The sequence below is a fragment of the Artibeus jamaicensis genome, unplaced genomic scaffold, assembly GCF_021234435.1.
Source record: "Artibeus jamaicensis isolate MK-2021 breed Jamaican fruit bat unplaced genomic scaffold, CSHL_Jam_final contig_384, whole genome shotgun sequence".
In the NCBI taxonomy this organism is placed as follows: domain Eukaryota; kingdom Metazoa; phylum Chordata; class Mammalia; order Chiroptera; family Phyllostomidae; genus Artibeus; species Artibeus jamaicensis.
The window spans coordinates 15,201,388-15,225,328 of record NW_026521810.1 but is presented as its reverse complement, the minus strand read 5'-3'; the positions used below and the strand labels follow the sequence as shown (position 1 = coordinate 15,225,328).

The 23,941-nt window shown below is 40.5% G+C and overlaps 1 protein-coding gene and 1 pseudogene across 1 annotated transcript in view; one reads left to right on the top strand and one right to left on the bottom strand.

Annotated features, from left to right (window-relative positions):
- DNAH6 (dynein axonemal heavy chain 6) overlaps positions 1-23,941 on the top strand; it is a 243,147-nt gene that overhangs the window by 167,175 nt on the left and 52,031 nt on the right. Inside the window, exons 60-63 of the mRNA XM_053664561.1 lie at positions 5,064-5,243; positions 8,090-8,323; positions 16,820-16,955; positions 19,061-19,230. Of these exons, the coding sequence (XP_053520536.1) occupies positions 5,064-5,243; positions 8,090-8,323; positions 16,820-16,955; positions 19,061-19,230 (720 nt within the window). The remainder of the gene's footprint in view (positions 1-5,063; positions 5,244-8,089; positions 8,324-16,819; positions 16,956-19,060; positions 19,231-23,941) is intronic.
- Positions 21,425-22,212, bottom strand: LOC119059859 (nascent polypeptide-associated complex subunit alpha-like; annotated as a pseudogene).

Genomic DNA, 23,941 nt, shown 5'->3' with positions numbered 1-23,941 from the left:
TTAATTATGGTGTGTCTTGGTATGGGCCTCTGGGTTGATATTGCTTGGCACTGTCAGTGCTTCCTGGACTTACATGTCTATTTCCTTCACCAAGTTAAGGAAGTTTTCCTTCATTATTTTTTCAAATAGGTTTCCAATTTCTTGCTCTCTCTTCTCCTTCTGGCACCACCATGATGCAAATGTTGGTATGCTTGAAGTTGTCCCGGAGGCTTCCCGCACTATCCTCATATTTTTGGATTATTTTTTCTTCTTGTTCTGATTGGTTAGGGTTGGGGGTTTTTTGTTTGTTTGTTTGTTTGTTTGTTTGCTTCATTATGTTCCAAGTCACTGATTTGATTCTTGGCTTCACCCACTCTACTGTTGATTCCCTATAAATTGTTCTTTATTTCCATTAGTGTATCCTCCTTCACTTCTGACTGAATATTTTTTATGTTGTTAAGTTTCTCACTGTGTTCATTGACCATCCTTATAAGCAGTTTTTTAAACTCTGCTTGTCTTCATTTTGTTTAGTTCTTTTCATGGAGTTTTTCTCTGGGCCATGTTTCTTTGTCTCCTCATTTTGGCAGCCTCCCTGTGTTTGTTTCTATGTATTAGGTAGAGCTGCTACATCTCCCAGGCTTGGTAAAGTAGCCTAATATAGTAGGTACCCTGTAGTGTCCACTAACACAGCCTCCCCTATTACCCAAGCTGGGTACTCAAGGTGCACTCCCTCTGCGGGCTGTGTACACCCTCCTGTTGTAGCTGAACCATGATTGCTATCGGCACATCCAAGATCAGCCACTGCCTATGTTCTTTTTGGAGTTCCACAGCATAAGCTACAAAGTGATCTACAGATGGCTGCTACTTGTGCTGGACTTAGAGGTGCCCAGGAGAAGCCAAGCTGTGAACCAAAGCTGGCTACTGCTAGTGCTGGGCCTAGGGCAACTTTGTGAGAGGTATGGAGCTTGCTGAAGCCAGACACTGCTTGCGTGAGACAATTTAGAAGAATCTGACAGATGGACCAAGACTAGCCATTTGTATGGAAAAGCCACTGGAAACAGCCTGGGTGGGCCCAAGAGTTGGGTGTGGCCAGGCCTCAAGGAATCACCAGGGTGGGGAAAACAGTGTGAACCACATTGGCACTGGAACTCTGGGGTGGAAGGCTTGGTGTGGGGCCGGGACCCCTCACTCCTGAGATATCTATCCTAATTTTTATCTGCCACAAATGGGTGTGGGACCAACTGTCCCACATCTCCACCCCTAATACCAGGCTCAATGTGGTATCTTCTTTAATTCTGTAGTTGTAGGACTTCCATTCTGCTTGATTTCTGATGGTTCTGAATGATGGTTGTTTTATAATTTAGTGATAATTTTGATGTGATTGTGAAAGGAAGCAAGCCATGTTTACCTATACCATCATCTTGACCACAAGTTGAGTTTTTCTTTTTCTACATTAACTGTTATCTAAACCTCTGACACACACATACTTCCCATCCCCCAGCCTCCCTCTGTAGTTATATCCTGATGGTAGGTAAACACCCAATGTTCACATTGCCTGGAAGTGTGAAGATCTGGCTGTAGGTATTTTGGGAGGCTGAGAGGAGAAAAGCTCAGTCTTAGCACCCAGCATGCATACACTTACCTAATCTTTCTGTTCTCAATATGGTTTCTCAATTTGGCCATCAAGTGTGCCTCATTTTCTTCCATCAAAAAAAAAAATTCCTCTCTTTTAATTTCCTCAGGGTGAAACTTCTGTTTTTCAGCCAAGGTAGAGAAGGGACAATCCCCTGGCTGTGTGGTGTAAGGAGATGACCTGGGAGTCTATCAGCCAATTCTCATTCTAGGCCCTTCCCACATTCAGTGGTACTCAGCCTTTGAGGGGGATTCTGTTTTATAAACTGAGTGAGTTCTTGGCTCTCCCCATTGCCAGTTTAGGAATCCATGTTCCTGGGTCTGCGAAGACATTGCCACTCTTCTGTCTGCTTTCCAGTTCTCAAAATTGTATTGATATTTCCTCTTCCATTTCTCCTTTGTGGGTTTGCACTGTTTTTTAAAAATCCCTTTACTATCATTTTATTGTGGTTTCAGCAGGGAATAAAGGTTAATACATGTGTTCTGCCTGCCTTCTTTATCTGTAAGCTAGTTTCTTTATGTTTGTGAGGAGTTGCCTTGGAGATAGCCTTTCTATAGGGCAAAGATAGGACTGATAGATCCTGGGCTGTATTTCCTGCCACTTCCCGCCCAAAGTTTATACTCCCCTAAACTCCCAAAACCCTCATTTAAAAATATGTATCATATTCCCTAACCATTGCTGAAGCCTTAAGTCTGCATATAGGTATTATGCCCTGCACCAGGGCATAATACCTATAAGTAGTTACTAAACTCAACTGGGGCATATAGTCTTCTAATATTCCCTGGCAAAAAGAAGTGTCCACTTTGCTTTCACTTTAACCCAGGGTTCTGCACTGTCAAGGCCTTAAGCTCCATAAAGAACAAAGAATTGTTTGCCAGTCTTCATGATCCATCTGCTCCCATAGCAACTTCTTTTTTTTTTTTTTTTGCTCATATATAAAAGCTTCAGTTGAGATTAAGATTGAGGTCTCCCACTCAGCTCTTCCCTTTCTTGTCCCTGAAGGTCTCTAAAGGGTCAGTACAGGGAGAGTTTGAGCCTTTGATTCCCGGACACACCTCTGTACTGAGCCTCTCCCTTCCTTTTCCTAGTGGATGGGGTGCGCACTCTAGACATTAGTCACATGCGGCTATTGAGCACTTGAATATGGCTAGTCTGAATTAAGGTGTGTTATCAGTGTAAAAATATATACCAGCTGCCAAAAACAATAAAAAATGTAAAAAAAAATCTCAATAATTTTTACTTGAATTATATGTTTTTATAGCCAACATATATTGGGTTATAACAATTTTAACATATTGTTAAAATTCATTTTACTTGTAATAAACTTAGAAAGCTAGAATTATATATGTGGCTCACATTGTATTTCTACTGGGCAGTGAGGGTCTAGACAGAAACCTGAAGGTCCCCTTTAGCTCTCCCTGTAGGACAGCAAATACTGAGCAGTGGTCCCCACAGTGATTTTTTTTAATGGTCCCTGACCTAGACCCTTTGACTTTCTAGAGACAAAGGATCTCCCAACCCAGGGATATCCACCACTGAGAAAAATGCAACTGTAGGCAAGACAGGAACAGACAGAAACACAGAAGGACTGAGGGAGACGGAGAGGGGATCTTGGAAAGCCCACTTGCTGAAAGGTTCTCCCTGGGCCTCAGACCGAAATACAGAAAACCAAGAGAACGGCTAAGACACTGAAAAACTCTTCAGCTTACTTCACTTTACAACCCTTCACAAACTATAGCTTCCATCTCCAGGTTTCCTTACGCCTATGCTAACATGTGAATGCTGGGGAAAGAGAGGAAAATACAGTCTTCCTCGGTATTCCAGAGCGGGCTGTGGTATCACCTCTTTCCAGCATTGCTCTAGTCACCTCTTTTGGGCAGTGACCGTTTTTCTTTCATTATGTGAACCCTGGTCATTTTAGGACTGCTCACAAGGCAATCAGGGAGCAACTGGGAATACTGTGTTAGTGTTTCTGTTTCAGAAGTAGTTCAGATTCGAGTCTCAGAAAAGTACTGCTCCAATTTTTTCAAGTCTATTTGAATTACCTGCTCCCATTTGGCCATTCCTAACTCTAGGAGAAAAGGTCAGCTCAGGGATTAGGGGGCCAGAGTCCTAAGACTCAGTCAATCTATCTGGGGACCCCATCATTATAATCACTAATTCATTATGTCCTTATCTTCCATCTTGGTTAATGTCATTATGATGTGCCTTGGTGTGTTCCTCCTTGGGTCCAACTTCTTTGGGACTCTCTGAGTTTCCTGGACTTCCTGAAAGTCTATTTCCTTGGCCAGATTGGGAAAGTTCTCCATCATTACTTGTTTAAATATGTTTTTAATTTCTTGGTCTTCTTCTTCTCCTTCTGGAACCCCTATGATTTGGATGGTGGAACATTTAAAGATGTCCTGGAGGTTTCTAAACCACTCCATTTTTTTTTTTTAATTCTTGTTTCTTCCTTCTGTCCTGGTTCAATGTTTCTTTCTTCCTTCTGCTCCAAACCATTGATTTGAGTCATGGTTTTCTTTCCATCACTGTTGGTTCCCTATAGATTTTTTTTCATTTCACATAATGCAGTCTTCATGGTTGTCTGGGTCTTTTTTATGCTGTTGAAGTACCCAGTGAGTTCCTAGAGCATCCCGATAACCAGTGTTTTAAACTGTGCATCTGATGCTAGCTCTTCGTCACTTAGTTGTATTTTTTCTGGAGCTTTGAACTGTTCTTTCATTTGGGCCATTTTTTTTCTCAGAGTGCCTGTTATGTAGTAAGGGGAGGAGCCTTAGGTATTCACCAGGCAGGGCAACCCACATCATTGCCTTGTGATGCTGTATGTGGGGGAGGTGTCCAAGAGGGAACAGTGCCACTTGCTCCTCTCTCTGCCACTTCCCTGGCTATTCACAAGCAAATTATGCCCTTCTGGTGCTGATTCGCTGGTGGGTGGGTTTGTGTGTGTTCTAGTATTCTGTGGGTCTCTCCAACCGACTCTCCTATAAAGCTGGGAGTTTCTCCCGCTGCCACCTCAACCCCCAAAGGTGTTTTCAGTCAGAAGCTTTGAGGCTTTATTTCCTCTGGGTTGTGTAGTCTATCTCACTCCCCAGTTGTTCCTCCCAGTTTATCTGCACTCAGAGGTGGGGCTGACCTGTCTGCAAGCCACCTCCCACCTGGTCCCGTCCTCCAGCCACTGCCTTATCTCAAGTCCTCTCCTCCCCAACTGCCAATCTCTGCCCCTCCTACTAGTGTGGATGAATGTTTCTTCTTTAACTAGTTGGTTGTCAGACTTCCATACAGTTTGATTTTCTATCAGTTCTGTTGTTTTTTGTTTTTAAATTTGCTGTTGTCTTTCTTTTGGTTGTGTGAGGAGGCACAGTGTGTCTACTTATACCTCCATCTTGGCCAGAAGTCCCATCTTTTTTTTTTAAATAGACCCTTAACAACTTGTTTTCCTATGTTTATTCAGATCACATCTGGTGCCATTAAAAGCAGGCTGAAGGAAGCAGAGTCCACTGAAATGATGATAAACATTGCTCGTGAGAAGTATCGTCCAATAGCCACTCAAGGCTCTGTTATGTACTTCGTCATCGCAAGCCTCTCAGAAATAGATCCTATGTATCAGTATTCATTAAAATATTTTAAACAGGTAAGTGTAGTGTTATTGTTGTTAGTGAAATTTATCTCTTTGGTTTTCCTTTGAGTTTCCTTTAAGTTTCTTCTTGCCTCAGATAATCATGAGTCTGCTTGTCGGGTTAAATCCTCCAGGAGTTTGGGTTCAGGTCCTGTACAAAAGCAGCTCCACCTGCCATGTTTCCCAAAGATGGGAGTGCCCAGTGTGCTCAGAACACTACAAGGAAGAAGAAAGGAAGACTTCCTCTTGGCTTCCTCGACTAACTGGCTTGCTTGTTTTCCTTCTTGCCTGTCTTTCCTTTTTTTTTTTTTTCTTTTAAGAGCCACAGCTCCATGCTATTACTTTCTCTACAGGAATCCAGCTTCCTGTCCACTGTTAGTGTTTATCATGCCCTACCTCAGGTCTCTGACAGCACTGACACTTAAGCAAATTAATTGGTCTGTGTTTTTTTTTCCAGAACTTTTTATACATCTGGCTATCTTCCCATCCCAGGCTTTTATTTAGAGGAACTTTCCTTTGTTCTTTTCCCACTTTTATCATATTACTGTAAGACTTTCTTGTTTTACGATGGTCTCCCTACTTGAGTTCATACTCACAGTTAAATTTCATGTGAGGTGTCATGAATAAAGTATTTCCAGCTGTCATCTTCTTTGTGCCAGACAAAGGGAGCACTGCATGTCTCCCAGAAGCAAATTCAGTGTCACAAATCTTTTGCAAGCATTGTCAGTTCACCAGAATATTTCCAGGGAAGAAAGAGAGTTTGCATCACTCATTACACAGCACACCTTAGCAAGCACCCCACCCCTCCCCCAATGGTCCCTCTGTTTACCTCCAGGATTTCTCTCAGCTACCCATGATCTCTCCGTCTCAGCACACCCACATCCAGCCTCACCATCTCAGTTTTCCCATCAACCAGCTCCTGCTCCTCTCTTGTCTATATTGTTGTCTTTTCAATGCAGAGTGGTTTAGCTTTCTTTTGCTTCTCTGATCATCTGTGCTCATACCCACAGCACAACTCAACAAAGGCCTCTCCGCATATGCCACTCACAATAGAAAACAGTGGAGAATTATAGGTGTATTGTGTTTCCCTGCAGCACACCTTTGCTTCCTGATAAAGGCCCTGACACCTTTAGCTGGTGCTGGCTCTCGCATTGGAAGCCAGGCCAGTCTATACATAGTTTTCAAAACACTGCTCCACACACCTGGGATCCTAAATGGATTTTTACCAATATTACCCATCAAAAAGTTCACACTCCAAAGTCATGTTCAACCTGTGACTGTTCTGTCTTCTGAGCCACACTTCCCATTACCTCCTGCAGCAGCCAAATTGACCATTTACATTCCCCAGACTCGCTGGGAGCTTTATGTCTGTGGCCCTCCCTGTGTTCAGAATGCCCTCCCTCCCAGCTTAAATGCCACCACCTCTAGTGAACTCTGTTTCTGGGGCTACAGTCATCTGGAGGCTCGAGTAGGGTGGACATCCACACTGGCTGACTCACATGGCTGGGCTGTTGACAGTGGCCTACATTGGTCTCTCCATGTGGCTCGGGCTTCTCACAACAAGGCAGCTGGGTTGCAAGGGGGCGCCTCCCCAAAGCAAACATTCCAAGAAACCAAGGTGAAAGCTTCAAGGTCTCCCCAGACCTAGCCTCGGAGGTGATACATCATCACTTCTACTGCAATTTCTTGGTCAGCTGAGTCAAGGCCAGCTTGATTCAGGAGGAAGGGATTTAGACTCCACTCCTCAGTGGGAGGAGTAGCTAACAATTTGTGTCAGTCTTGTACCCAACACATTTGCTATGCCTCATGTGGGTAGGAAACAAGATGATGCCTGCAGGAAAAACCAAACTTGGTCCAAGGTCATAAAAACCGAATGTTTCAACAGATTTTCTACGGAGGGTTAAAAACAGACTCTTTATTCCTGAAACACTAATGAAGTATTACATGGTTCTCAGCATCATGAGGAAAGACAGGAATGGGTGAGGCTTCAATCCTGCCTTCTGGGAATCAGACTCCAGCAGGAGAGAGAAGCCCACACAAAGCAATGTGCTTCATCTCACTTTGTGCTGCAGATCTTTTGAGACTGAAGTCACATACCCCTCCAGGTCCTTGTGAAACCTTCCCAGTCTCTGCTGTAAGTTCCCCTTTCCCCGTGACTTCCAGACAAGCCCACAAACTCAGGCTCTGCTCAAGCCTCCTGATGCAGCTTGGAAGTTTTTAGATCTTCTTCACATGCTACTTGTAGGTTGCAGGAAATGGCGCCTCATGCCTGAGCCGTCGATGCCACCATCTCTGCTGCCTTCCCAGTGTCCTCAGTACTTGAGGTACCTCCAGGGCAGAAGGCCTGCTCTCGAATTTCCAGAGAGGAAACAGGGAGGAAGGAAGTCTCCTGTAAAACTGGTCCTTCTTAAATTTCAAAGAAAATTCTGGCATATTCTTCACACACCCTAAAAATTATCTTGGAGAAGGGCCAATAAGAGTGTATGACTTATCTTGCCCTTTATCTCTGACCCCAAAGTGATTATCACATCTGAGCCAAGGATAGGAAAACACTGGTTCTGCCAGCTCACCTCCCTTCTCAACGTTCTGTCTCTCATCAAGATGATGCCTTGTGGATGTTGTCAGGAGTCTGGCGTCGGTCCATTTCTGAAATATGGGAGAGACAGGGAAATGCAGAAAATAGGTATCACACATCAATTTGGGGTGAATTCTGGTCTTTCTCATAATAGAGTATCCATTTCCTGTGCTGCTACTTGTTCACTGAATATGAGAGGAGGGAGGGAGGTGAGGAGCAGAGAGGTTTTTTTCTTCTATAGAAACCGAATGAAATCAAAACATTGACAGAGCTCTCCTTCCCATAGTTGTTCAACACGACAATTGAAACTTCTGTGAGGGCGGACGATCTGAAGAAGCGCATGGAAATACTACTGGAACAGACCCTCCTAACTGCCTATGTCAATGTTGCAAGAGGACTTTTTGAACAGCATAAACTCATCTACAGCTTCATGCTCTGTGTTGAGATCATGCGTCAGCAAGGAGTCTTAACTGATGCTGAATGGAATTTCTTTCTCCGAGGTTCTGTGGGATTAGAAAAGGTACCTGTTTCAAGTTTAGATTGTAAATGTTATTCTGGATAGAGCCCACCAGCACCTACCATCGTGATACATTTAGCTGTGTGGCCCAGTGTGGGGGCACTGGGGCCTAGCAAGCCCAGGCTATAGCTTAGCTTTGACTCTGGGTGCTGTGTGATGTAGTGACCTTTATCCTCTTCATGCAGCAATGAGATGCATAAAGGGATGTATGAAAAGGGATGTTGGGAGTAGCCAATGAGCTAGAAGAATGTGAACATGTTTTTGAAAGTTGACCACCTTACAAATATGAGGAGTTAAAGCATAATAAAAGTTATAATTCACAGATTTGGCAACAATATTTGTGAAATCATGACCCTCTACTTCCTGGATACATCTTTCATTATAAAGTATGGGAGTAATATAATTTGACTGCCACCTTCTGTAATACTGGAATACGAGTTCTGCTACAGTTTCCTTTGTGTTCATCCTTTTATCTAACTTGCTCCAGCCCCATCAACCTGGTGGTGCTTGAATTAAGCCATTGCCCCCCCCAACTACCTCCTGCAATCCCCACCTAGCCCCATTTTAAACTCTTGACTCCATTCTGCCAATATTAAGCCCTACCCTTGTCCCTGCAGACATGACACCTGCACCTGTTTGCCAGGATTCAAACCTCAGTGTTTCACTGGGAGGTTGGACTTTATGCTTTTGCTTGACTCCCAGTGCCCTGTGCTCTCAGGTCAAGCCCAGGCAAGACATTCCCACCAGATGCTTCTGCCTCTCCAACCACCACCCATCCTGCATGCATACATATTTTATTAATCTTTGCTTACTGCTGTCTTCATAATCACAGTTAATATGTACAAAGGGCTTGCTATGGAAGTATATCAACCCATTTATTCCTCTCATTAGTCTACTTATATGAGTTCCTAATTTTATCACTAGTCTGCTGATAAGATAATTAGTCACAGAGAGATGAAAGAACTCATCATGATCACAAACCTGTACTTAATCAAGTTCAGAGCTGGGATTTGAAACCTCGCAGTCTGTACACTCGTCCTCTTGCCCACCTCACTCTGCTGCTATTAGTAGGTGACTCAGTCAGGCCCTTCTTTCCTCACAGCTCTCTTGTTAACAGTCTGGTGTAGTCTTCTCAAGGCTTGGAGAACTTAAAGAACTTTCCAAAATCATATAACTAATGCATGACAGAGTCTGACTCAAACCTGTGTCTAAACTTCCAAAGCCCAAGTCCATCTGTTTTTTAGAAATGTGTTTGGGAGATATCTTTTATCTAATTACTTTATTTATTTAGTTACTAATATCTTTTTTTTAAGATCTTATTTATTTATCTTTAGAGGGGAAGAGAAGGAGAGAGGGAGATAATTTTTTCTAAGGGGGCTTTAATATCCTAATGCTAGTATTTTCCATTTTTATCATAAGTGCTCCATGTCAATAGATCAATAAACCAATAGAATAAAAAAAGAAAACCACATGATCATCTTAGTAGACACAGAAAGCATTTGACAAGACCCGACATCCTTTCATCATACAAACATTCAACAAACTAGAAATAGAAGAGAATTTCCTCCACTAGATAAAGGGTATGTACAAAAACCCACGACTACCATCATACTTAAAGGTAAAAAGCTGTATTCCTTCCTTCTAAGATCACAAACAAGACAGGATGCCTGCTCTAACCACTTCTTTTCCACGTTGTTCTGGAGATTCTTCTCAGATCAATTAGGCAAGAAAATGAAAAGGCATCAACTTGAGGAAGAAGTCAAATTATCTCTATTTGCAGAAGACATAATTTTGTGTATGGAAAACACTGAAGAATCTATTTAAAAACTTATTAGAATTCACTAAAAATTGAGCAAAATTGCAGGTACAAAAATCAATATACAACTGTGGAAAACAGTATGGAATTTTCTAAAAAAACTAAAAATGAATATGCCTTTTGACCCAGCAATTCCACTGCTAGGAGTATATCCTAAGAACCGTGAAACACCAATCCAAAAGAACCTATGCACCCCAATGTTCATAGCAGCACAATTTACAATAGCCAAGAGTTGGAAGCAACCTAGGTGCCTATCAGTAAATGAATGGATCCAAAAACTATGGTACATTTACACAATGGAATTCTATGCAGCAGAAAGAAAGAAGGAGCTCCTGCCCTTTGCAACGACATGGATGGAACTGGAAAGCATTATGCTGAGTGGTATAAGCCAGGTGGTAAAGACAAATACCATATGTTCTCACCTTTAACAGTAAGCTAAACAACAAAACAAACAAGCAAGCAAAATATAACCAAAGACACTGAAATACAGAATGGGCAGACAGGGACCAGAGGGGAGAGGGGAGGGAATTTCAGAAGAGAAGGGGAAGGATTCACAGGAACAAGTATAAAGGACACATGAACAAAAATTAAGAGGGGTGGAAATGGGAGGGAGGTGGGGAACACTGGGGGAGTGGGCTGGGCTGGGAGTAAAAGACAGAAAACTGTACTTGAACAATAATTAAATTAAAATAAAATAGAATAAAATAAAATCAATATACAAAATTAATTTGTATTTCTTCTATACACTTACAATGAACAAGATGAAAATGAAATTAAAAAAAACAATTGCACTTACAATGGCATCAAAGAGAATTAAAATGCTTAGAAATAAATTTAACAAAGGAAGTTCTAAATTCTTCAGAGGGAGACCCCCCAAAACACAGAATTCTCTTCTGGAGGATTGGACCCTAGTAGTGCAGGTTTCACCCACTAGGTGGATGTTATAGGAACCCATCTGCATCGGTGTACCACTTGGCATTGTTGTGAGAGGCTGCATTAGGCTTCAGGGAATTATTTTAAAGACTCTTTCACAGCATTTGCCCATTTTACAGTGGGTGATTTATGAGCACACCTGCCCACACCATGCTGCATGTTCAGCAGTTTTTGACCAAAAATGGCCTGACATCCATGTTCTACCCTCCCTATTCACCTGATCTTTGTCCAAGCAACATTTTTTGTTTCCCAGATGAAAAAAAGCCCTCAAAGGGAACCATTTTGCTGATGTGGAAGAGGTGAAACAAATATCAGCACAAACACTAAAAGGCCTCAAAATCAACGAGTTCAAAAACTATTTTCAGCAGTGGAACAAAAGTCTCGATAGGTGTATTGCATCAAATGGAGAGGACTTTGAAGGTGACAGAAGTTTAAACATGTAAGAATAAACACACAATTTTTTATAAATAAATTCTGTTTTGGGGGGTCACCTCTCATACTCTGAACATGTTGAAAGACAAAAGAAGACCTAAATAAATGGAGAAACACCCCACATTCATGGATTGAATACTTAATATTGTTAGGATGACGATACCCCTGAAGACAGCCACACCTAGAACAAAAGCAAACTAAGAGGACAGCTAGATTAGGAGGGAACCATAGAAATGGAGATCACATGGAGGGTTAGCAACAGGGGAGCGGGAGAAGGAGAAGGAGGGAGAAGGTACAGAGAATAAGTAGCATAGACAGTAGATAGAAAATAGAAGGGGGGGCAAGAATGGTATGGGAAATATAGAATCTAAAAAACTTGAGACACGTGGTCATAAACTAAAGGGGGGAATGTTGGGGGAGGGGGTGTGCAGAGTGGAGGGGAATGAAGGGGGGGAATAGAACAACTGTAACAGCATAATCGATAAAAAAATAAATTAAAATTTAAAAAAAGATCTATAAATTCAGTACCATCCCTATCAGAACCCCAGCTGACTTCTTTGTAGGAATTGACAAGTTTATTCTAAAATTCACATGGACTTGCATGGATCCAGACTCCAAAGCTTACTTCAAAGCAGCATATCTGGCACTAGGACAGATATGTAGATAAATGGAATCAAAATTGAGGAACTAGAAATAAAAGCATATGATTGTGGTCAACTGTTTTTTTTTAAAGGGTGCCAAGATAATTTATTGAAAAAGAAGTCATCTTAACGAATAGTGCTAGGATGACTGGATAGCCATATGCAAGAGTGAAATTAGTTCCTTTCATCACACCATATTTAACTTAAAATGAACCAAAAGTCTAAATATAAGACCTAAATTCTTAATAGAAAACAGACGAGTAAAATTTCATGACCACAGGTTTTATAATGGATTTTTAGATGTGATACCAAAAACATGAACAACAAAAGAAAAAATAAATTGGACTTCAAAAATAAACATGTTTTTAAACTAAAGGGGGGATGGTGGGGGAGGGGTGTGCAGGGTGGAGGGGAATGAAGGGGGGAATAGAACAACTGTAATGGCATAATTAATAAAATATATTTAAAAATAAAATAAACATGTTTTTGCTCTGGCTGGGTGGCTTATTTGGTTAGAGCATCATCCCACATGCCAAAAACATTGAAGGCTGGATCCCCCGTCAGGGCACACACCTGGGTGATGGGTTCAATCCCTGCCTGGTCCAGGTTCATATAGAAGGAAACTGATCAATGTATCTCTGTCATATCAATATTTCTCTCTCTCTCTTTCTCTCTCTCCCCACCTCCCTCTCCCTCCAAAATCAATAAACATGTCCTCAGGTGAGAATTTAAAATAATAACAAAATTTTTAAATGAACATGTTTTTGCTTCAAATAGTACTATCAAGAAAATGGAAAAATAACCCACAGAATGACAGAAAATGGATTGAGAATATATAAAGAGCTCTTACACATCCATAATAAAAAGACAGATGACCCAATTTTATTTTTTTAATATATTTTATTGATTATGCCATTATAGTTGTTCTATTTCCCCCTTCATTCCCCTCCACCCTGCACATCCCCTCTCCCATGGTTCCCCCCTTTAGTTTATGACCATGTGTCTCAAGCTCTTTAGATTCTATATTTCCCATACTATTCTTGCCCTCCCCCTATCTATTTTCTATCTACCATCTATGCTACTTATTTTCTGTACCTTCTCCCTCCTTCTCCTCCTCCCACTCCCCTGTTGCTAACCCTGCATATGATCTTCATTTCTATGGTTCTGCTCCTGATCTAGCTGTCCTCTTAGTTTGCTTTTGTTTTAGGTGTGGTTGTTAATAACTGTGAGTTTGCTGTCCTTTCCCTGTTCATCTTTTTTATCTTCTTTTTCTTAGGTAAGTCCCTTTAACATTTCATATAAGGGCTTGGTGATGATGAACTCCTTGAATTTGGTCTTATCTGAGAAGCACTTTACATGTCCTTCCATTCTAAATGAAAGCTTTGCTGGATAGAGCAATCTTGGTTGTAGGTCTTTGGTTTTCATGACTTGGAATACCTCTTTCCAGCCCCTTCTTGCCTGTAAGATCTCTTTTAAGAAATCAGCTGACAGTCTGATGGTAACTCCTTTGTAGGTGACTGTCCCCTTAGCTCTTGCTGCTTCTAGGATTCTCTTCTTCATTTTAATCTTGAGTAATATAATTATGATGTGCCTTGGTGTGCTCCTTCTTGGGTCCAACTTCTTTGGGACTCTCTGAGCTTCCTGGATTTCCTGGAAGTCTATATTCTTTGCCAGATTGGGGAAGTTCTCCTTTATTATTTGTTCAAATAAGTTTTCCACTTGTTGCTGTTCCTCTTCCCCTTCTGGCACCCCTATAATTCGGATGTTGGAGCCTTTAAAGATGTCCTGGAGGTTCCTAAGCCTCTCCTCATTTTTTTGAATTATTGTTTCTTCGTTCTTTTCTGTTTCGTCATTTTTTTCCTCCTTCTGGTCCACTCCTTTGATTTGAGTCCCAGTTTCCTTTCCATTACTATTGGTTTCCTGTGCATTTCCATTCATTTCAATTAGTTTAGCCTTCATATGTTCCTCTAATTTGTGACTAAAATCAACCAGTTCTGTGAGCATCCTGATCACCAGTGTTTTGAACTGTGCATCTGAAAGTTTGGCTATTTCTTCATTGCTTAGATTTATCGGCTCTGGGGCTCTAAGTTCTTCTTGAGCCATGTTTTGATCTGTTTGTGTCTGTTAGTTATGAGGAGCCGAGCCTTAGTTGTTCACCAGGGCGGGCCCCCCAGGTCGCTGATTTGTGATGCTGTAGGTGGGGGCGGGGTCAGAGAGAACAATGGCAGTCCCATCTGCCGCTTCCTGCCACTGGGCCCTGCAGGGTCTGTCTCACCACTCCCTCCTTCACCGGTTTATCTGCATGCAAATGTGTGACCATGGTCAGCCTTCAGTGAGTCCGCCGCCTTGCGCCCTCAGCGGGTCCGCCCGCTTCTCCACACCTGGGATCCGCCTACGGCTGCTGGTGCACCTGGGTCACGCGCCCGAGTTGGTCCGGTGGATTTTTCCTGCCCGACCCCGCTCTGCTGCTGGCTCTGCCCCTCTTACCAGTTTGGCTGAAGGGTTTGTTGTTGTCAGACTTCCGTGAAGTTCAATTTTCTGTGGTTTTGTCTGTGTTTTTGTTGCTAAAACTTTGTTGTTTTTAAACTTGGTTGTGGGAGGAGGCACAGTGCTTCCACCTACGCCTCCATCTTGGTGGAAGTCCAGATGACTCAATTTTAAAATAGACAAAAGACCTGAGGAGGTATCTCTCCAAGGAAGATGTGTCTAAGCACATGTAAAGATGGTAGACATTATTGTTCATTGGGGAAATGTAAATGAAAACCACAAGCAGATACCACTTCACACCCATTACAATGGCTATTGAACCTCATAAACTGCTTGTGAGAGCAAAGCTGGTGCAGCTTCTTTGGAAAACAATATAGCAGCTCCTCAAGCAATTAAACATGGAAGCACCATATGATTTAGCAATTCCACTCCTAGATATATACCAAAGAGAAGTGAAAACATATGTCCACACAAAAACTTGTATGTGAATATTCATAGCAACATTATTCATAATGGCCAGAAGATAGAAACAACCCAAATGTTCATCCGCTGTTGAGTGGATAAGCGAAATGTGCTATATCCACACAATGGAATATTATTTAATTGTAAAGAAGAATGTGGACTTCCTGCCAAGATGGAGGCATAGGTAGGTAGATAAGCTTTGCTTCCTCACACAACCAAAAAAAGGACAACAACCAATTTCAAAAGAAATAACAACCCAAACTGCCAGAAATTCAGACTGCCTGAAAGTCCAACAACCAAGGAGTTAAAGAAGAAACATTCATCCAGACTGATAGGAGGGTTGGAGATGGGCAGCAGGGACAGAGAGGATTCTCAGCAAGGCAGAGGCTGGTAGACCAGGTGGTCCGACCTTAGCATGTCAGAGTACACAAATCTATAGAGACAGCAGTTTAGCCATTTTTCAGGGCCGGGTGGGCATAGACAAATAGGTAATAGCTAAAGGGTACATTGGGGAGTTGAGGAGATAAAACATTCTAAAATTGACTGTGGTGATGATTGTACATGTCTGTGAATTTACTAAAATACATTAGATTGCATGCTTTAAATGGGTCAATGGAAGTGGTGTGTGAATTATATCTCATTAAAGCTGTTTTAAAATGTATGTTTTCTCAAGCAAATATGCATCAAATTTTTGAAGAATGAGTTTCAGTCTACAATCACAGCTGTTTCTGTCTCTTTTGAAACTGTTTACTCACATGAAAGTACTTCACGAACTACTACCAGATAGCTTAATACTTTTCCCCAAAATTTCTAGGAACCTATGAAATGCTTAGACACACACTCAACCCTGCTAGAACAAGACTGCCACTTGTCTTGCTATTGATAGTGGTCTTCTACTCAGCTTTCCCCCTTTCCCCATCTCCTAGAGGTGAGAACATCTGGAAATCTGATTTGGAGACTAAATCCGGGGGCGGGGGAAAAAACATTAACTGTAAGAATACTTGGAGGTGGAGAGAGACTTATGTGGTGCATTGAAAAAGAGGCTGCCTCGTGGGCGTGGACAACAGGGTGGTGATTGCTGAGGTGGAAGGGGATATTAGGGGACTGAGTGGTAATGGGAAAATATAATAAAGATTACATATATATATATATATGTATGTATGTATGTATATGTATATATAAAGTAGAACATGCTGGAAGTAGACTTAAGAGATTTAATGTTAACCATCCACTGGACTGACTGCCTTCTGCAATATCTACCAGAAAACTTTCATCAGCTGCACTTTTCTTTTTTTATTTTAATTGTCATCAAGTACAGTTTTTGCCTTTTACTCCCATCCCAGCCCTCCCCACCTCCTTCCCATTTCCAACCCCCCACCTTGTTTTCGTCCATGTGTGCTTTATACTTGTTTCTGCAAACCCTTCCCTTTCCCCCTAAAATTCCCTCCCCTCTCCCCTCTGGTCACTGTCAGCCTAATCAACAAAACAAACAAGCAAGCAAAATATAACCAAAGACACTGAAATAGACATCAGTTGCACTTCTTAGCAAAGGTCTACAGATAGAATTGATTCCATAACATTTCAATTTCACCATATTGTCTTATTACTTGTCCTAGGTAAATGGTTATTTTTAGCATGCTATTAGAGCTTGATTTTTCACTTAGACTAGGTGAAAACCTATTTTGTGGTTGTCTTTATGAATCATTATTGTTTTCTTTCTTATAATAGGAACGCCCACCTAAGCCTGAAGCTCCCTGGCTGCTTACCCCCATGTGGTTCACATGCTGTGACTTAGAGGAATCCCTTCCAGTTTTCACAGGACTTACACAATATATATTGTTAAAACCTATTTCCATACGCTTAGGTAATATGGCAAAAGGATCTGCTATAGGGTATTGTAAACCAGCTCATCAATCCTAACATGTCTCCTTTAACCTTTTCTACAATATCAGTCATTTTCACTAGGAAATTTCTTATTGTTAAGAAATTGTGAATGGCTCATTTTCCTAATTTCTTGAGTTGAATGTTTAGCCTATGAATTTCAATATTTCATGTTTCCTGCATTTTAAATATATATACATTTGCTGCTAAGTTTTGCTTTAGCTGCATCCCATAGTTTTTTAAATATATATACATTTTAAATATATATACATTTACTGCTATGTTTTGCTTTAGCTGCATCCCATAGTTTTTTTTTAACCTTTTTATTGAAGGGTAACATGCCTATAGAGAAGTGCACAAAATCAAAATTGTACAACTTGATTGTCAAAAACTGACTATTCTCATGAACCACTACCCAAGTCAAGCACTGGAACAGCCTCAGCTTCCCAGAATCTCCTCATACGCCTTCACAGGACCCTTACCCTCTCCCCAGGGGAAATGATTGCTCTGAACTATAATATCCTACATTAATTTTCCCCCACAACTTTTAATACGTAGCCCTTTAAAATGCTAAAAGTATATTGTTTTGTTTGAAAGCAATTAGGATAGTTTGGAATTATCCTTTTTATTAATAGTTATGTTCTATAAATTATATTCATAGTCTGAATAAAATTGATTCTTTGTAATTTATTTAGACTTCAGTATGTAAAATATTCCGAATACGACATTTCTTGGATGCAAGACTCCATATGTTCAATTAACATCCATCACTATGCATACAAAATTTTCATCTGTTTGTGATGAGAACTTTTAAGATTTATTCTCTGAGCAACTTTCAAATGTACAATATGATTAACTGTAGTCATCATGCTGTACATTACATCCCCAGGACTTATTTAGTTTTATAACTGGAAGCTTATACCTTTTGACTCCCTTCACCCAGTTTGCCCACTCCTCCAACTCCTCCTCTGGCAACTACCAATCTGTTCTCTGTACCTATGAGCTTCAGCCACCTTCAATCACAGAGCACTGTGGTGTGCTGGACCTTGTGGTCCCATGCCATGTAATGGTCTGTATTCCATATGGAAACTAGAAGTCTTGCAGAGCTGTGCACTACTGCAGGGCCATGGTCTTAGGTGTCACTAAATTCCTGGCAACAACTCTGTGATTGCTGTTATTAGGCCTTCAGAGGAAAGCCCCAACAGACCACCTGGAGAAAGTAGTTTTATAGCCTAAAATGTAAGCCGACTATTTAGCCTAATGTTTGACACTGTTTCATCACTGGCTGTGTTGGCTTGCTGAGAGGCTCACAGCATACTCTGCACCCTCTACCTAGAGGAATCTCAACGCTAATTCCTACTGCTTGTTATAACCACTGTAAGAGCTAAGTAGGATCCTAACCCTTATGTGAAATGCAAGCCTATTTCTTATAATATTCTAGGGGTAGTAGAGAACAATGTATTATGCTTATCAGGACATAAAGCTGTATTATGCATGTTGATTTGATCATATATTATTTACATTGTTCAAATTACATATGCCAGAATTTTCCATTTGCTTCATCTGTCACAGACTGATAATGGTATGTTATTTCCTAACACAATTATTATTTTCTGCTTTTTCCTCTACCTCCCATGGTGATTGATGTATTCTTATGCTATTTATTGTCTGGGACATAATGTTTCATTTTATTCTGTTTTTTTATTATGAGGTTTGTATTTTAATCCAACTGATGTGATTTGTCCCATTTAATTATGTTTGCCTTGAATTCTAACTTATGCAATGTTACTCTTATCGCTTCAGTTTTTTGTTTGCATTTGGTTAGTGCATCTCTCTGCATCCTTTTATTTAGCCTCTGTTATTTTTTCTTTAGTTTTGCTTTTTGTAAGTAATATTCTGTTGAAGTTTTTCTCATCCAATTTAAATATTTTGTTCTTTAATTAGGTTGGGTATGAGGAGATTGATATATTTAGATCTGTAGGAAAAGCTGATAATAAATACATAGATTTTTAAATTACCAACTGCATTTATTTAATTTCAAAGTCAAAACAACTGTAATTAAGGCATATTTAAAAATTATGTTTCCAGGATCTTTTGAGACTTCCATTAACCCACAAGAATGGGAAGGATATCTCCAGGTGGAGACAGAGGAGCAATTCATGATACAGGACAATGATTCCATACAGATTGATCTTTGGCTTTCAGAATTAAGTTCTTTCCAAAAGCTAATCCTTATTAAGTGTTGTAAAGAAGAAAAGGTAAGTTGTCTTTTTATCCTAAATAACTGTGTTATAACTGTTTCTACCAAAGCTCACCAGCTAGTTGTGATCCATGAACTGATTAGATTTGTTTAAAGAATAACAATGGCCGAGCTTGGGAGGAAAGACTAAGAAACGGAGACCCTGTGGTATTAACAGAACATAATATGCTAACAGAAAAAGGTGAAAGAAAAGGCCGGAGAGCCATCCAACACCCAGCCACCCTAGTCTGCACTGGTGAGGAACCGAGCTCTCGGCCAAAGAGCATATACTGCGGGCGGGTGGTAGCAGGGAACTGGTGGGCCTTTTGGCTCTTGGTAGCACTGGGAAGAAGACATTTGAAGAGAAAAAAAACATAGTCATCAAGACTAGTTAGAAGACTATTGAAGAGCCTGTCTAGGCAAGAAATGATGGCAGCCTGCTTAGGCTACAGGTAGTAGATTGAAGAGGTGGAGGGGCACGTGGAGACGAGACAACTCCTTCAGCTCCCAGGTTCTCTTGGGTACCGACAGGGATAGTGTATCAACCTGTTGATACAGCAACTTCAGCAACTGTGAAAGAAGAAACATGTCAGAGAAAGACCTCACTGAGTCTGTAGTGCCTGCCAGCTATCAGAGGTAGAACCATCAGGAGACCAATTAATATGTAGGTAGAAAACTCTAGAGAGAAATATAAGTTAGAAATAGAGATTTGGGAATCACCAGCCATGAGTTGGTAAAACTCAGGGAAAGTAAAACTCAGGGAATTGTTGAAATGGTAGAGGAATAACAAAGAATAGAATAAGAGGAAAGAGGCAGGCAATGGATGAAACCCTGAGAAACACTGATGTTTAAAGAAATGAGGAGCCCATGAGAAGCAATAGCCAGGAAGCAAAGAGAATAATAACAGGAGGAAACAGTGACATGAAAACCAAGGAAGTATGAAGCTTGCCAACTCCCCTGCAAACCGTGTGCTCCCACCAATCCTTGTGGAAACTCCTGCGAGCCCTGTGGCAACTCTTAAACAGGTTGCTGTTAACTTAAATACTGTCATCCTCTTTGAAGACAACATGAAGCCATTCAGATCAAACATAGAAAATGTCCCCAGGTCATGCCTTTGCCAGAGCCCAGTTGCCTTCAGAAACCTTGTCATGCCAACTGTGATATTTCTAGGCATGGAATTGCTTTCCCGATCCAACAAGCAAAGACACATCATCAAGTTCGAATGTCTGGAAAACTCCCTCCCACTGAGGTTTGAGCTTCTCTGTATCTGAAGACATCCAGCTCCCTGTAATCTGAGCCCAGGTGTTACTTTAGGGCATTTCCTGTACTTCTCCATCCCTTCACAAATGATTTCTATTATCTGTCTCTTTTATAATAGCCATCCTAGTGAGTGTAAGGTGGTATCTCATTGTGGGTTTGATTTGCATTTTCCTAATGGCTAATCATGGTGAGCATCTCTCTCTCTCTCTCTCTCTCTCTCTGTGTGTGTTTTTAAGATTTTATTTATTTTTAGAGAGAGGGGAAGGAAGGGAAAAAGAATGGGAAGGAAACATCCATTTGTGAGAGATACTTTGATTGGCTGCCTCTCTCACACCTCCACCTGGGGACCTGGCTCACAACCCAGGCATGTTGGGAATCGAACCAGGGACCTTTTGGTTCACAGGTCAGCACTCAGTCTACTGAGCCACACCAGCCAGGTTGGTGAGCATCTCTCTTACACTTACTGGCTACTTGTAGAACTGTCTATTCAGCTCCTTTAACATTTTTAATTGGGTTATTTGTCTTTTTGTCATAGATTTGAAAGTTCTTTATGTATTCTAGATACAAGTCCCTTATCAGATGCATAATCTGAAAAAATGTTCTCCCATTCTATGGTCATCTTTTCACTTTATTGACAGTGTCCTCTGAAGCACAGTTGTTGTTTTTTTTTGTTTTGTTTTGTTTTTTTCGATGATGCCCAGTCTATTTTTCTGTTGTTGCTCATGATTGTTGTGTCACATCTAAGAAGCCATTGCCTAATCCAAGGTCATAAAGATTTACTTCTATGTCTTCTTCTAAGTTATAAAGTTTCATCTCTTACATTTATAGCTTTGATCCATTTTATTCATCCCACAAGAAGCCATACCTTTATTAATAATAAAAACAGCACAGATTTCAAACCAGCCTGCAGTTACTCTTTTGAAACACCAAATGAGTTCATCATTTTTAGATGGTTACATTGTTAATTCCATAGTAGCATTTTCAATATTATTCATGTTGTTCTTCAAGGTTCAGACTGCCATTGCTCTTGACACATGTGCTTGGCATGGCCAATTACTTGTGTGTCCATAATTTCCATACCTGTTTCATCAACTTCTTCCCCTTCACTCTCCCCTTTTACAGTTGGAGTCTGTGTATTTTTTTGAATATTTGACGCACCTTCACCTTGAACTTTGAATTTCTCAGCAGCTGCTAGTTGCACTTGATAAGATAAATCCTTGACCTTGGCTTCCCTCATGGCTTGTAGGTATCCGAAGCTGGACTCTTGTAGACATCTGGTTTTGTGATGACAAAGAGGATGCTCTTAGATCTCTGCATAGTGACCCTAGCAAGCCCTGTAACCTGTCAAAGACCCAGTTTGCACATACCTTTCCGTGCCTTCTTTTCACTCAGCTCCTGGCTTTACTGACTGGTCCTTCATCAATTTCAGCTGCTGCTGTCTGTTGGGCTCATTGGGTGGTTGCCTGTGTGGATTTGTTGTTGGAGTTCTGGCTATTTGTAGAACTGTCTATTCAGCTCCTTTAACATTTTTAATTGGGTTATTTGTCTTTTTGTCGTAGATTTGAAAGTTCTTTTGTATTTAGTAGTCCCTTAGATGATAATCTGAAATGTTCTGGTATCTTCTTGTTGACTCTGATACTGATTCATCACTGTCAGATTCTGTTCTAGACCTTGTCTCAGCCTGGGGCTGTAGCAACTCCTGCTCTGTAACAGAGATACTTTCTGTGGCTTCGCCCAGCATTTTCTGTGGGATATGCAGAGCCAAGATGGTGGCAGAAAGAGCTCTTTGACCCATTTTGAGTTAATTTTTTATATAGTGTTAGGTAAGGAAACAACAGATTATTTTGCATGTGGCTATTCCTAGCACCATTTGTTGAAAAGACTATTATTTCCCCCATTGAGTGGTCTTGGCACCTTTGCCCAAAATAAATTAACACACTATAGGAGTTTATTTTTGAAATATCAAGTCCATTCCATGCCCTGGCTGGGGTGGCTCAGTGGACTGAGTGCTGGCCTGAGAACCGAAAGGTCGCTGGTTCTATTCCCAGTTGGGGCACATGCCTGGGTTGTGGGCTGGGTGCCCAGTTGGGGGCATTGGAGAAGCAACGGATCAATATATCTCTCCCTCTCTTTCTTCCTTCCTTCCCCTCTCTCTAAAAGAGTGAATAAAATCTTTTTTTAAGTCTATTCTATTGATCTGCATGGCTATCCTCATGCCAGTATTTTGCTGTTTTCATTACTGTAGTTTTGTAGCGAGTGTTGAAACTGGCAAGTGTGAATTCTCCAGCTTCGTTCTTGTTAATCAAGATTGAATTGGCTATTCAGGATTATTTGAGTTTCCATGTGAATTTTGGGATAAGCTTGACAGTTTCAAGGGGTTTTAAAAAAAACAGCCAGAATTTTGAAAAGCATCTATAGATCAATTTGGGTGATACTGTCAACTTAAATTTAACAACATTGTCTTTCAATCCATGGACATGGGATGTTTTTCTATTTATTTGGATCTTCTTTAATTTATTTCAACAGTGTTTTAGAGTTCTCAGATTGTTTTTTCACTTCTCTTATTAGTTTATTCCTATGTATTTTGTTCTTTCTGTTACTTTTATAAATGAAATTACTTTCTTAATTTAATTTTTTTGTTTTCTCATTGCTACTGTAGAGAATACAGTTGAATTGATTTTTTAATATTTTTGTATCCCACTGAATTTATATATTAGTTCTAATAGATTTTTCACTAGGTTCCTTAGCATTTTCTATATGCAAAATCATGTCATCGGCAAATAGAGACAGTTTCACTTCAACCTTTACAATCTAGATGTCTTTCATTTCATTTTTTGTCCAACTTCCCAAGCTATCACATCCAGTAAAATGTTGAGTAAAAGTGATTAGACTGGATAACCTTGCCTTGTTCCTCTTAGGAAGAACACTATTTAGTCTTTCCATTAAATATGTTAGCCATGGCATTTTCATAGATACATACCTCTTAACAGGTTGAGGGAGTTCCCTCCTATTTCTAGTATTTTGAGTGTTTCTCTGGAGTTTTTTATATTTTTTAATTAAATTTATTTTTGGAGAGGGGGAAATGTCACTTTATAATTCCTTTTTTTATAAAAATATGCTAGAAAGATAGAATCGTTACTTAAAGAGACAGATTTTTAAAATTGACATTGACTGAGCTCTATTATTTTCTCAGATTTTTGAGACATAATTGACATATAACATTGTATAAGTGAGAGCATACGATGTGATGAGAGATACACATACATATCGCAAAATGATTACTACAATATGGTTAGTACTACATCCATCACTTCACATAATTGCCATCACTTCACATTTCAGATACACTGACTTAGCAGTTTTTAAGTGTATAATATTGTTAACTATAGTCGCCATGAAATATATGAGACCCTCTCTACTTGTTCATATTATAACTGGAAGTTCGACCCTTTAACCCTATTTCCCACATT